This window comes from Camellia sinensis, chromosome 3 (genome assembly GCF_055761805.1).
Source record: "Camellia sinensis isolate YWXY chromosome 3, ASM5576180v1, whole genome shotgun sequence".
Taxonomy (NCBI): domain Eukaryota; kingdom Viridiplantae; phylum Streptophyta; class Magnoliopsida; order Ericales; family Theaceae; genus Camellia; species Camellia sinensis.
In genome coordinates, this window is record NC_138963.1 from 6,962,699 (window position 1) to 6,976,820 (window position 14,122).

The 14,122-nt window shown below is 34.8% G+C and overlaps 1 protein-coding gene and 1 long non-coding RNA gene across 2 annotated transcripts; both read right to left on the reverse strand.

Moving 5' to 3' along the window:
• Positions 1-4,946: 4,946 nt before the first annotated feature.
• LOC145822308 (uncharacterized) lies at positions 4,947-8,278 on the reverse strand. Its single transcript, XR_014363414.1, has 6 exons — positions 8,072-8,278; positions 6,496-6,746; positions 6,171-6,374; positions 5,747-5,816; positions 5,076-5,638; positions 4,947-4,997 (listed from the first exon to the last, which is right to left on the reverse strand). It is a non-coding gene; the product is annotated as an uncharacterized LOC145822308 (long non-coding RNA).
• A 640-nt stretch (positions 8,279-8,918) lies between these two features.
• LOC114303271 (uncharacterized) lies at positions 8,919-13,023 on the reverse strand. The gene is made up of 6 exons (XM_082917575.1): positions 12,887-13,023; positions 11,542-12,019; positions 10,577-11,228; positions 9,895-10,261; positions 9,548-9,836; positions 8,919-9,191 (listed from the first exon to the last, which is right to left on the reverse strand). The coding sequence occupies exons 1-6, from the start codon at positions 13,021-13,023 to the stop codon at positions 8,919-8,921; spliced, it is 2,196 nt and encodes a 731-aa protein (XP_082773701.1).
• Positions 13,024-14,122: the final 1,099 nt, after the last annotated feature.

A 14,122-nucleotide genomic window follows, 5' to 3' on the forward strand; every position in this document is an offset into this window, starting at 1 on the left:
TTATAAAATTCCATTTAAAAAAAAAAAAAATTACTATTTTATTGCGGTACTCATTATATTTAAAAACTAGTCACTCCGTTTGGTTTTAATTTTCAAAATTCATTTTTTAAAAAATTTTGGACTTGTTTAGTATGTATCTGAAGATCTAATTTTTGAATTTTTTTTTTCAAAATTTTGTTTGGTTCAAATTTTTTAATTTTTTTTTCAAAATCACATTCTTTTTTCTACACATCAATCAATCATTTTTTCTCCCTCATCTCTCCTCATCAATTACTTTTTTTCTCACACACATCTACTCAACTATAAAAAAATATAAAATCATCCCAAACTCCTATTCGAAAATTATTTTCAAAATATACAACCAAATAAACTAAAAAAAATTTTAAACTCCCCCACTAAATTTTTTTATAAAAATTTATCTCAAAACACAAACTAAACATACCCTTTACTTTTTCGTTTTTTTGTATTTTTTTTATTTGCACTGATTTTTTTAATATTTTAAACAGTTATTTTAATTTTTAGACATACCTAATATAAATACACTTAAAAAGTATAATATTTATAAAAAAAAAATCTTTAAAAAATTCACTGAATACCAAAAATAAAAAAAATGAAAATTCATTATTTTTTTTAGTATTTTTGTGTATTTATTAATTTTTAAAAATATTTTTTCACAAATATTTTATTATTTAGATATATCTAAGTAAGGTACATATAAAAAAGTAAAAGAAAATTGCTTAAAATTTTAAAAATATTCACTAAAAATAAAAAAATATGAAAAAAAATTTCAATTTTCAAAAAACTGAAACCAAACAAACTGAGTGATTTTTGTTTTTTAAATTAGATTCTACACATACACATTGTTTATACGGTAAATTTATATAAAAATAAAAGAATGGAGATTTTTTTTAAGGTACTTGATATTAAGATTTTATAGCAAAAAAGACATTCAATATTTTCATAATGTTTAAGGTCCCTCAACATTGATCTAGAGAAATTTGAACCCAGAGAAATTCTTGACTTCCAAAAGAATTTTTCTCGGTTCAAACCAAAGAAAATTGAAATTTCTCTGAGTTCAAACTAGAGAAATCCAAAGAAAATTGAACAACACAGAGAAAATTACCCAGGGCAGAGAAAATTGAAATTTCTCTGAATTCAAACTAAAGAAATTCAGAAAAAAATTAAACAACACTTAGAGAAAATTATGCAGAGAAAATTGATTAGAACAAAATACTAACAAGTCGGAGACCGTCAATTGCCATGACACATACACAGAACCACATCTTGAGTTCTCGCTGATTTTTTAACTAAAACCCTTTCATCTCTCTCTCTCTCTCTCTCTTTCACACACACACACACACACAGAGCTCAATCGCTATGATTGCTGAATGCTCAGAAACTAAAGGTGTGTTCCCTTTTCTCTCTCTCTCTCACTCTCTCTCCATGATTGTTACAATCTAGACGACTTTGATCATTTTCATCGTATGTCAGATATCATCGTATGCTAGATATGAAGGAGAGAGAGAGAGAGAGAGAGAGAGAGAATGAGGAGGTTTGGTCGATCTCAGATTTGAGGTGATGATGGAGATACGGGCGGCAGTAGTGAGGAACGTTGGTGGTGGTTGGAGAAGAGAGAAGAAGAGGAGACGATGATTGAGACGGTGACGGTGACGGCGATCGTGATCTGAGGCGATAATGGTGGTGGCAATCTGAGGCGATGATAGAGACAGCGGTAGCGGTGAGAAGCCGGAGATGATAGAAGAGGAAGAGAGAGATAAAAGAGAAAGATCTAGGGTTTTGAACTGGTAGATGGGGATAAATTTGATAAAGATTGACGGGAAGGCAAACGCGATCTCGTCGTTAAAATCGATGAGAGAGAGAGAGAGAGAGAAGAGTAGTGAGGAGAGAGAAAAGAGGAGGTGTGAGTCTAGCACACACACAAAGAGAGAGAGAGAGAGAGAGATGTGAGGGTTTGAAGCCGTGAGATATATCAAATTTCTCTGTGATACATAGGTGTGGGGTTGAGGGACCTTAGACATCATAAAATAATATTGTGAATCTTTTTCATTATTAAAAATGAGAGAAAGACCTTAGACTAATTTTTTCTAAAAGAATTAATCAAATTTATGCGCTTTGACTATATCATTTTCTTATTGGGATATTTGTTATAGGCGATTAGTTGTAATAGAAAAGAGTTAGCCAATTAGTATGGCAATTGGTCTATTCATTCTTCGTCCACTGCTGGAAATTGGACTTTTAGTGGCATTTAAAAAACGCCGCTATATCTATCAAAAACGCCGCTAGTTCCTTTTGCGGCGTTTAGTACCAAGCGTCGAAGATGCGGTTGTCGATGTATCTTTACGATGTTTTAAAAACGTCGTGATATTAGTATAGACGGTGTTTTTTGAAAAAGCGCGAAATGTCCCTACCATGACGTCACTATGTTTTTTAGCGACGTTTTCAAAACGCCGTATTATATTTTAAAAAAAACTGACAGTTAGTTTTTTAGAGTTTAGGTGGCGTTTTAAAAACGCCGTGAAATCCTCTTTTTTTTTTCTCTCTTTTTTAATTGTGCTAATTTTATGCGATTGAACTAAAAAAATACCTATAATAAAAATGAATAGCCTTAATATGAAATAATAATTCCCATTCAAATAGTAAATGCAATAGTAATTCACTTTCTTATTCAATTTAATATCCAATCATCATTACCCACAAAATACCATATCCAAAAATTAAATTCACAATTCTCAACCAAAAAATCAGCCTTGTTCTTATCAACACCAGCAGTCCTATGGCAGCAAAAATCAACACCAGCTAAAAGTCACACACAACCTTGCTCACAACTCAAAAGCAATAGTAGCATAAAAATGTAACTCCGAAGCATAGATGGGCAGCTGCAAACACACAAAGCATTTAAGTATGTGTATTCCATAAGCAATGTTCTAAAAGTAGTAATTCATTTTCAATATAGCACCACAAAAAAAAGCCTCCCAAAAGAACTTGTTCAGGTCTCAAATGAGCAAGAGAAGACATCTAGGAGAATGTAATAAACTGTGAGGCATAGTAAAACAAGTCTTGAGAGCTTAGCTCACACACTATTTGAACAAAATCAGGAGAGGAACACAATGATGCAGCAAAAGATTAGATGCCACTGAACCAGGTGGTCAATGACGCTTTGAAGAAGAGTAGGAATTGGCTGGAAAGATGGGACTCCTGTGGAAGAAATACTAGAGAAGCTTTACTTACTCTTTTCATGTTTAGTTGTTGCTTCCTCTTCTATATGACCAAAAATAGGAGCTCCAAGTTGAATTAACTCTCTTTTGTTCCCCTTCGTCTGCTGGTTGTATAGAATAAAGGTCTCACCTATACACAATCATTGACATGAAAACTGATTAACTGTTGATAATATAAAAACACTTGCAATAATCATCATACATTCAAAAGACAACGTATATACATCACCAAAGACAAATTATGCAACTAGCAGAGCCCAAGAGTTTCAACAATCCAATTGAAGTAACAATGAAGAGATAAATAATATTTCTGCTTAAAAGTTAAATTATACTGTTAAATTTATAATTTGTACATAAAACACAGTTTCAAAAGCACAACTAAAAACCCACAGCAACCTCCAAGGAGTATGGTCTGTACTTCAATCTGCTGCTTAAATTAAATAGCTGCTTTTGTATTTTGGAATTTGTTTTTTTTTTTTATTTATTTTTTGGGGTGTGTTTTGTACTTAAAACCCGCATCTAGATGAACCTTTGTGTGAGTGAGAAGTCTATTGAAAGAAAATAGAACTGTAATTAATCAGGGAGAGAAGAAAAACATAAAAGCCAAACCTGTTCAAAACAAAACTACAGAGGATGCCCTTTTACTATCTCAAAACCTTGTTCCTGAAGGAAACAACAAGTTTAAATAAAGCCAACAAGTAATATTACACCAGAGAGCTTGAATTCAAATACATAGATGACCAGTTTATGAACTTTTCTTACTTTAGAGAAGGTTATGCGAGGATGGATCTACTTTAGCCACATTATAGATTGTTTCTACAAATTCAATAACTACAGTGTTCAAACAAAATCATCTAAGAGAGAACCATAAACTAATTAGGTGATTGCCTATGTTATTAATGTGTATTAACAGTGCCATCAAAATTGCATTTCAATGTTTTTCTTTAAGGTCTTTCAGCCTTCAAGGTCCTTGAGCTTTCAAAGAATTTCCATACCGTTAGAACATAGAACTTTTCTTGATTGTTCATGCTCCAAAGAGAGAATTTGGACTCTTTTCACACCTAAACTAAATGCCAAAGAACAAACGAATACTCAATCATGGCAAGAGAATATTATACACCAACAAAAGCAGCCTTTGTAGTCTGTTTTCTAACCCACTATGCAACCCTATTCTAGTCCCAATAATCAAATACACAGACAAAACAAAATTTATATTACAAATAAAATGGATAAACAATCTCACACAGCTAACATGTGAAACCCCCACAATCCTCTGCACTGAATGGGAACAAGCATATAGCAATATTTTATTATTTCCAAGTTTGTTCAGAGAGACAATGAACAATAATATCCAACAGCTACATAATATAGACAGATTGAAGCAAGTTTCAAACAAAATCCTAAAAGAGACAGATATTCAATTCATTACTAATGTTCTTTGAACAGTCTGTGTGCATAAAAAATGAATTGTGAAGGCTATTTGCTTAGCTGTTTGATGATTTCTACCATGGATGAAGCTTTGATTTATGAATATGATTATTAGCTTAAATAAGCAGCATGTTCAGATTTGATTGGTGTGAATGTTAGAATTGGTGAACACTTCGCAGGTTGAGGAGTTGACATTAAATTGTTACACCTACGGGTACGTCAATGTCACAATTGAGTTAATTATTTGTAGATTATTAGAAAACTAGTGATGTTAGAACTTTTACCTTGTTAGTTCTTCTTCTTCTTCTTCTTCTCTTTCTTTGAAAGGTGAACCTATATTTAATCAAAACAAGTATTTTAATTAATAAGATATTGTATTGTCAAAAAAGCTTTGATTAAATGATTGCTCACCTCTTGGGATGAAAATGCATGAGATTGTTGTTGATGTGACATTGGCCGAACAGTGGGATGACTACTAAGTAAATTAACAACCTATCATTCAATAAGAGACTTAAGTTGTATAGTAGCTCTGGGCAATTTAAAGTAATAACTAGTAAAAATAATGAAAATACTTGCTGCCTATGTAATGGGTTCGAGGGTGCAACAACTGGTGCAACGGGCACCCCCGCAGCTTGCAATTGAGATTCCAAAATCTCAATTCGTGACTGAAAATCTGCGTGTATAGCCTGAATTTATTTCTCCATTACGTCATTCGTTTTCAACTCTAACTGCATTTGATACCGTTGAAGTTGCTTTTCAACTTGTTCTTGAACTCGAGTTTGGAAGATATGATTCTACTCTTGTGACTGCCTATATCTACCTCCAAAAACATCAGTGGGGGATGGTCCCAATCCAAATGTCCGAACACGACCAGGTCGCTCCGGCCCTATAACTTGTGTGAAAATCTGTTCATTTAATGCAGCAGGGTCTGAAGAAGATCCCTCCATGTGCTCCGTTAGCTCATTCATTTGAGTCTGCAATTTTGAATTCAATAATTTGCGTCCAATATAAATCATATTAAAAGTCCAATAAAGCAGTATCTCATATCGTAACTTCATTAACTGAATCACTATTGGAAGTACCATCTTTCATGTATGCGGCCATCCACACCTGTGGCCGACTAGCAGGAACCCCATTGTTCTTTTTTGTCTCCTGTAAATAAAAGATAGATAAAACAAAACATGTAAGACAAAGATGAGAAGATGAATTTTAAAGAAAATAAATTTCAATTTTCAATCTTATACATATTAAACTTGATTTAGTTTAGTTATAAGTTGAGCTAGCTAAGTTATAAGTTGTTTAACTTAAAAACTTAACAAATTTCAAAATATGTCCAAGATGACTCGAACTACCGAGAAAGGCTTTCAGCCTGTTCTATGATGCAGTGCCTTCTTCTTCCGGATTTTTCTATGCTTCTTACTTGATTTCTGTTAAATATGAAATTCATTTGAGATATTATCAAAAATTATCATATATATACATTTTTTCACATAAATAAAATTGTACCGATGCACTCTGAGTGCCCCAATAGTAGACCAAAGCCCGCCACTGATCCTCATGTACTCTATCCGGTCGATGAGCCAACCTTTCTGCATCATTCTTGAAGGGTGTGTATCCCATATTTTTCACGCGACTTTTCCAATCTCTCTATTTCTTCCCAAATGAAGTCATTATTGTTCTCTTCATGGAATCATCTGCATTCGTATGAGCCTACATTACAATTATACACACTTGTAATATGCAATGTCAACTACACTTGTAATATGCATTTCATATGGAATCCAATTGTAATATGCATTTCAACTTATTTCATATTAAATATCTGTATTACCTTTATCTCCCTCCATATGTTATCTTTATTTTGCTGTGGGACATAATGTCAAGTCGTAAAAGTGAGTGGTGCAAGACTCCTATCTCGTGCCAAAACGCCCAAATGTGAAGCAAGGGGTGCGTGTCCTTCAATTACTTGATTCAACTCATTTGAAACAAGTTTTAAAACGCTATCGTCTAAAGTACCCCATTGACCATGCACATATGTGGGACCCCTTGTCTGCTTTTGTGTGGCTTGACTTGAGCTAGGACCTATGAAAAAACAAAAACAGGGCCCAAGAATTGATTAAATATAAATATATATATAAAGAACAGAAGGTAGATATAGAAGAGTGTACTGTTATTAAATAATGCATCACTAGTTCTTGTCTTGCTCAGTTGAATGCTAAAACAGAGAAGTGATAAAACATACATTGAATATAACACTCTTGTCTCTTCTTTGTTGTTCAAAACTTGAATTCCAGCTTACATTCAGAAATTGTGCAAAGAAAGTCCAAAACCAAAACAAAAACTGAGGTGTGCAACTTAGCAAGGCAGAGGCTTTGTAACCAGTAGTATCAAGTTGATTATCCTTGCTAGATTTACCAAGACATGTGGATTGCAGATCATTGTGTGCATCTATTGGGATTAGTCTTGATTAAATAAGGGTCAAGGAGATCTTGGCATAACAAAGAATAATGGGCAATCGTATCACTTGAAAATTTGATTTATTAGTATACAAACCATTTAGACATTAAACTGTTAGATATACACCTTGTTAAGATATTTTTCCCTGCACAGTTAACCTCTTCCATCCTGCTGCAGGTATGAACTTCCAGATTCACACCCTCTCCTACAAGGGGTAAGTTATTCCTCCTCTTCTTTATAGATTCCTCACAACTAAATGTCACCCTCTAAATTATTCAGCTGGATAAATGAGAACTCGATGATCCAAGCCCATACCTTCTTGCTATATGGACACCAGGTAAGAACATGTTAATTACATATTAAATTATTCATCTTATACATATTAAATTTGCCTGATCTCAAGAATCAGCAAACTGTGCAGCGAAAAAACATGTTTCTCATGCAGTAGTGTGACAATGTACACTTAGAATCCCTATACTTAGAATCCCTATACTTCCACTAATGGTTAGAACTAGGACTGGTGCTGCTTCATTAAATTTTGAGTTAATTACACTTAGAATCCCTATACTTCCACTAATATCTCATTTTGATTCTTTTGGTTTCAACTGTGACAATGTATCTTTTACAATTTTAGTCAAGTTGTAATATCATCCTTACATCCCGTATCCAATTCAACCCAACCAGTTACAACCAGTTTATTAAATAGGCAGAGTGAGTTGGTTTGTTTTAAATTCATAAACCCATTTTGAATTAGCTAAGATGCAGTGAGGGTTGCCTAGAGCAATTGCTTTCAGTTAAGCTAGAAGCCTAGAACTAGCTCTATTGTCATCAATTATTCCATTTACGCAGATCCTATTGGATACAAGAATGAGGACTGCCAGCAGATCCTATTGGATACAAGAATAAAAAAATAAAATAGTTTAGTAAAATCTGAAAATAGTTATACGTACCAGCTGAAACTGATCCATGTAATGTACTACCACTACGTGATGTGGAGGAAGACTACTTGGTGGATGCCATGATGCCGGTGGATCGAGTATGACTCTCATCTTAAGTGTGGCATGAGTCTCATCTGAACTAGAACTATTAGAGCTTGATTGCTCACTCTTACTAGAAGAACTCTCGGAGCTAGAACTCATGGATAATCTATAAAGAAACTACAAACATAAAAGTAAGGACATGATAATAAAGAAACTGCATTCAAAACAAAATAAGAGTACATGAAAGGTAAAAATGGCCATTTAAAGAAAACTACAAAGGTATAAAAGCAAAGATTTTATTAACATGAATATCCGTACAGAAAACACAAATGTAAAAGTGAATATGCAACCAATTACAATATCATATCATTTCTTCGTCATCTTCAAATGGTGCCTCTGTCGATGCTTCAAAAGGTCCAATAGTTTCATAAACAGTTGTTCCAGCAATACCTTGCCTAACCCAATCCATGTCCTCCTCACAAGTGTAGGAAGCTACATCTAACTCTTGATCACCAAATCCTTCCACTTCGTTGTGATGTAGTCCTTTATCAATAGTTGGTTGTTCTCCACACACCTCATACAAGTCTCTAGGTTTCATCTTGAGTACAACATTCCAATATTCATCAACATAATCATTAACATAAAAGACTTGTTGTGCTTGAGATGCTAGGATGAATGGCTCATCACTGTCCTGTTTGTTCGCATATAACAAGTGATTGAAATTAACAAGTGTAAAACCAAAATCATCCTGCTTGAGTCCCTTATTGTTATCAATCCAATTGCACATGAATAACATGTATCTATGGTCATGTGAGTATTACAGTTCAATAATATCTGTCACATATCCATAGTACGCTACATCACCTTCCACTGGATTAATGTCTTTCGCACTTGCATAGCTAGAAGTCTTTGCCTTCACCATAACCCCACTATTCTGAGTTTTTCTTCTCAACTCACGACTCCTAGTATGATACCTAGTACCATTAATTATATACCCATTAAATCTGGTGGCCTTTTGGCTGGGTCCCAAAGCCAAAATTTTAATCTCATCTGACAACGCTACATTTTCAGTAGCTAACAGCTCTGCAACCTATTTTTAAAAGAAAGTTATCAATATTAAACATCAATTAACAACTTCAAAAATATAGAAACACATGTATTACAAAAATATAAAAGACTTGTTGTGCTTGACATGCACTTACATGAGAATTGAATCATTTGGGAAACTCATCATTGTGACGACGATCCACATCATAATCTCTGAGATGACGATGTGACCGCTTAATAAATTCACGATGTTTCCTACACATTTAAACTACTTGTAAAATGCAAAATAATTATAGTTGGTATAAATACATTCACGATGAGACAAAGGTTGCGTCTATCTTACTCTCGATATGGGACAACCACAACGATGTTAAATAACACATACCGATGAGCCTATACCCATGTTGTGTTATCAAGCACCAACCCTTTTCCTTTTCCTTTTCCTAAAGCTCGCCCCATTAATATCTGAGGATTGTCGTTAACATCACAATTCCTTAACCGTCGATGCAATTTTGACTCAACATCATGCAAGTACCTTGAGCAAAATGTCATACATTCTTCGACTAAGTATCCCTGTGCAATTGAACCTTCAGGATGACTTCGATTACGCATGTATGATTTAAGTGTCATAAGGTACTTATAAACAAAAAGATGCATACATGACTTTGGAGTAGAATTACACACCTTTCTACAAAGTATTAACAAGCAAATATATACAAAATGGACATTGGAGTAGAATTACACACCTTTCTACAAAGTACATCCATCGATATTGCACCGGACCGGCAATCTTTGCTTCCTCTGCTAGGTGAATGGGTAAGTGCTCCATTATATCAAAAAATGATGGGGGAAAAATTCTCTCAAGATGGAAAAGTGTAAGAGCAATTTGGGATTGAAGACGATTTAGACCATCCACATCTAGGGTTTTGAAGCACAACTGCTTGAAGAAATTGCTTAACTCAATTAATGGTTCAACCACTTTCTTCGGTAACAAATTTCTCACTGCTATTGGAAGTATTTGCTGGATGAGTATATGGTTATCATGACTTTTCAGTCCAAATATGCTACGCTGTTTGAGGTTAACCCGACGAGAGATATTGGATGCATAACCATCTGGAACTTTGATATTCTTTAGAAGTGTTCAGAATAAACTTTTCTCTTTATTGTTCATGGAAAAACATGCAGGATGCAAATAATACTTGTTCCCAACCCTTTTCTGAGGATGTAGTGCCTTTCGAATTCCCATATCTTGCAAATCTCGACGAGTATTTAAATTGTCCTTCCCTTTCCTATCAACATTTAATATTGTCCACAATACATTATCACACACGTTCTTTTCAATGTGCATCACATCAAGATTGTGGCGAATCAAATTATGCTCCCAATATGACAGCTAAAAGAAAATACTCTTCTTCTTCCAATTATGACCTGAGTCCTCATTTTCCTCATTTTCTTTTCCCTTTCTATTCCGTTTGCTAGGTTGTTGACGCTTAGAATTCAATTTGAACTTAGGGCCTAGTTGTTGTAGCACATTAGCCCCTGATAACCGAGTTGGACATGGTTCAAATTCACGAGTGCCATCAAAAGACGCACTAGCTTTTCGAAATTTGTGACCCCCATTCAACCAGCGACGATGCCCCATGTAACATAATTTCCTTCCGTTCTTCAAATATCGAGACCGAGTATGTGTGTTACAACAAGGACAAGCTAAAACGCCTTTCATGCTCCATCCAGACAAAATTGCATAGGTAGGAAAATCATTTATAGTCCATAATAAAACAACATGCATTCGGAACATCTGATTAGTTTCCGCATCATACGTGTCAACACCGTTTTCCCATAATTCTTTCAATTCATCCACTACAAGGCGTAAGTAGACGTCAATGTTATTTCCAGGTGAAGAAGGACCATCGATGAGCAATGTCATCATCATATGAGGCTGCTTTATGCACAACCATGGTGGCAAATTGTATGGCATCATAATAACTGGCCAACTGCTATGAGAGACATTCATTGCCTTAAATGGATTGAATCCATCTGCTGCTAAACCCAGTCTGACATTGTGAGGCTCACTCGCAAACTTAGGATACAAATTATGAAAATTTTTCCAAACTGGAGAGTCAACGGGATGTCTCATTTTGCCGTCATCAATTCGGCCCTTTGCATGTCATCTCATTAAAGAAGATGTTTTGGATGACATAAACAATCTTTGAAGCCTAGGAATCAATGGAAAGTATCTAACAATCTTCTGTGAAATTCTTTGTTGCTTTTTCTTAACATCATTCTCCTCCCCCCCCAAACTGTTTGTATATAGGCATATGACACACTATGCAATCATCCATACTGGTTGTTTCCTTCCAATATAGTGAACAATTCCTTGGGCATGCATGTACCTTATGATAATCTAGGCCCAAGTCCCTAAGGAGTTTCCTAGTTGCATAAAATGACTTTGGCAAAGTTTCACCCTTTAGGAACGAATCCTTCAAAAGCTCGAGCAACATCGTGAAAGACTTGTCACTCCATCCACTAAGGCACTTGATGTGCAATAACCGAACAATAAATGAGAGCGTTGAAAACTTATGACACTCAGGATACAACTCTCGTTCGACCTCTTTCAATAAATTGAAGAATTTTTCGATTTTCTCATCTGGATCTTGTTTAATACTAGAACTTGCTGCCTCATGAACAAAGCTTGGTGGAGGAAGTCCAAATCCTTCGAATAGCATTTCATAAGTTTCATCACCATCGTTCGAATCAGTTTGCCCGACATTCACATTGTGTGGCACAGGCGATGACAAATTTTCCCCATGAAAAATCCAACTGGTGTAACTTGGAAGAAACCCGTTGATATTAAATGTTCCCCTAACAAGCCTTTCTCCATCAATTTGACATTACGACACTGTTTACATGGGCATGTGACTTCATTCAATAACGGCTTATTTTCGCATGCAAATTTAATAAATTCCTTAACCTCTTGTATGTATTCTAGGTGCAACCTATGCTGATTTATCCAACTTTTATCCATCTGACTTTGTCTTACACTACAACTGTCACTGCCAAATCAACAAAGTTCAAAATTACTGTTCCATTTTAATTAATCTTAACCTCAATTAAGTACCTTATAATGCATGTGATATGACATCATTCACCTCTAACTGGTCTCTAATATGTTGGTTCATCCTACTTTCCCATTCAGGAATGCACGGTCTATATTGTAAAAAGCAGTTCATACCGCTCTGTTCATCTCTAACGAAATTTCGGCTGCATCTCCCCATGGTTCTCCAAATACACGACATAGATTAGGTGTACTGCTACACCTTGTCTAGTATGCACTTGGAGAACATAAGGAGTTGCTACACGAAATCTCTACGAGATGGACTATAAATAGTAGAACTACTAATTACAATACAAACTTGTGCTCCTGAACTGTCCAAACTGGACAATCCAAGAAGAGCTTCATCAAAGATGACTAGGTATCTCTAATGAAGATTCTTGGACGGGTCTAAGGCTATTTATGCATGCATAACCATTAATGATTGCATCCCGGTGGTGCAATCTAAATTAGTACTATCAAGCATACTAAAAGCATATCTAGTATGAAGCATATTAATGAAGAAACCAAAAGTTTCTACAATGCTCTTGATAGATTATGATAGATTCAAGAAATACATTGCTCTCTCAAATTAATCAATAATAGAATAATTTTGGCAGGAACTCATGGATGTGGGAAGTTCAAACCCATTACCCAAATCAATAAGTGTACCAAAGCTCGAATACTTCTGATGATGATGATGATGATTCACAAAATACCAAAGAGCAACCACCAAATGAGGAATCACATTCACAATCACAATCACAACCACAATCACAATCATATTAGTTGAGACGAATAATGATTTACTTAGTATGTGATATGATTTTTTATTAACTAGCATAATTGATTTACTTAGTATGTGATATGATTTTTTATTAACTAGCATAATTATGTAAGAAAAATATTTATTTATCTCTGTATCACTCATCACTATCATGTCTCTTAAACCTCTCTAGATGAAATGACTACTACATTGTCTTTAGTGTGTTTAAAATTATAATTAATATCACTCCTACCAGTTAATGCCTTGGCATTGAGCTATTCATTAAGTGATTGTTTCCTCTACTCTGGCTCCTCAGTTCACTTAATTCGAGCCTGTCCTGGAGTTAGTGCAGCTATACCTGAGGAAACCAAGGAACTAACTTAAATAGGTTCACATATGCTGGTTGAGAATGTTTCTAGTTCTCAGCCTAGCTCTGTCACTACTCTTGTGATTCAATATGTTATTGTTGCAAAGCTTTGAATCTCATATCATTGAAGTCAGATGATGCGATCAATGTTTGATAGATGATTCCAATTACAAACAAAAGGGATTCATATATATGATATATAGCATTAAACATATGTAAAAGAATGTGAGTTGGAAATTTGCCAACACAGAGTAATATCATCAAAATTGAATTGACTAATACAAAAATAGAATTAATATCTCATTCTCCATAGTTTCTTCTTCTAAAAAAAGTAATGAAATAACTAGTGCCTGATGCCAATACAGTAACTCTTCATTTTTCCCAAAGACTACAAATAGAGTGAGACAGAGAGAGAGAGTACCGATTACAGTTCAGAAACAAAGTAGACTGTTCAATGGAGCTTGAAATGCGAGTAATCGAGGGGTCAAAGTTCAGATTTGAATCTTCGAAATCGCTTCAATGGAGCTTCGAAATCGCAGGCGATGGAGCTTCGAAATCGCGTCGATGGAGCTTCGATCTGAATCTTCGATGAAGCTTAGATCTGAAACTTTGATGGAGCTTTGATCTGAATCTTCGATGGAGCTCAGAAAGGGTTGAGAGAGAGAGAGAGAGATCTGTGCGTATGTATTAATGGTTGAGAGAGAGATGCGTATATATTAAGGCTCTGATTCAAAATAAGGTTTCACAAAA

Bases quoted from the DNA above. Each gene is read 5' to 3' on its own strand.
- LOC114303271 (XM_082917575.1), bottom strand. From the start codon at position 13,023: ATGATTGTGATTGTGGTTGTGATTGTGATTGTGAATGTGATTCCTCAT. The intron at 12,020-12,886 runs GTTTGAACTTCC...TGATGGAGAAAG, and splicing joins CTTATTGATTTGGGTAATGG to GCTTGTTAGGGGAACATTTA. The intron at 9,837-9,894 runs GTGTGTAATTCT...AATACTTTGTAG, and splicing joins TGGATGTACTTTGTAGAAAG to AAAGGTGTGTAATTCTACTC.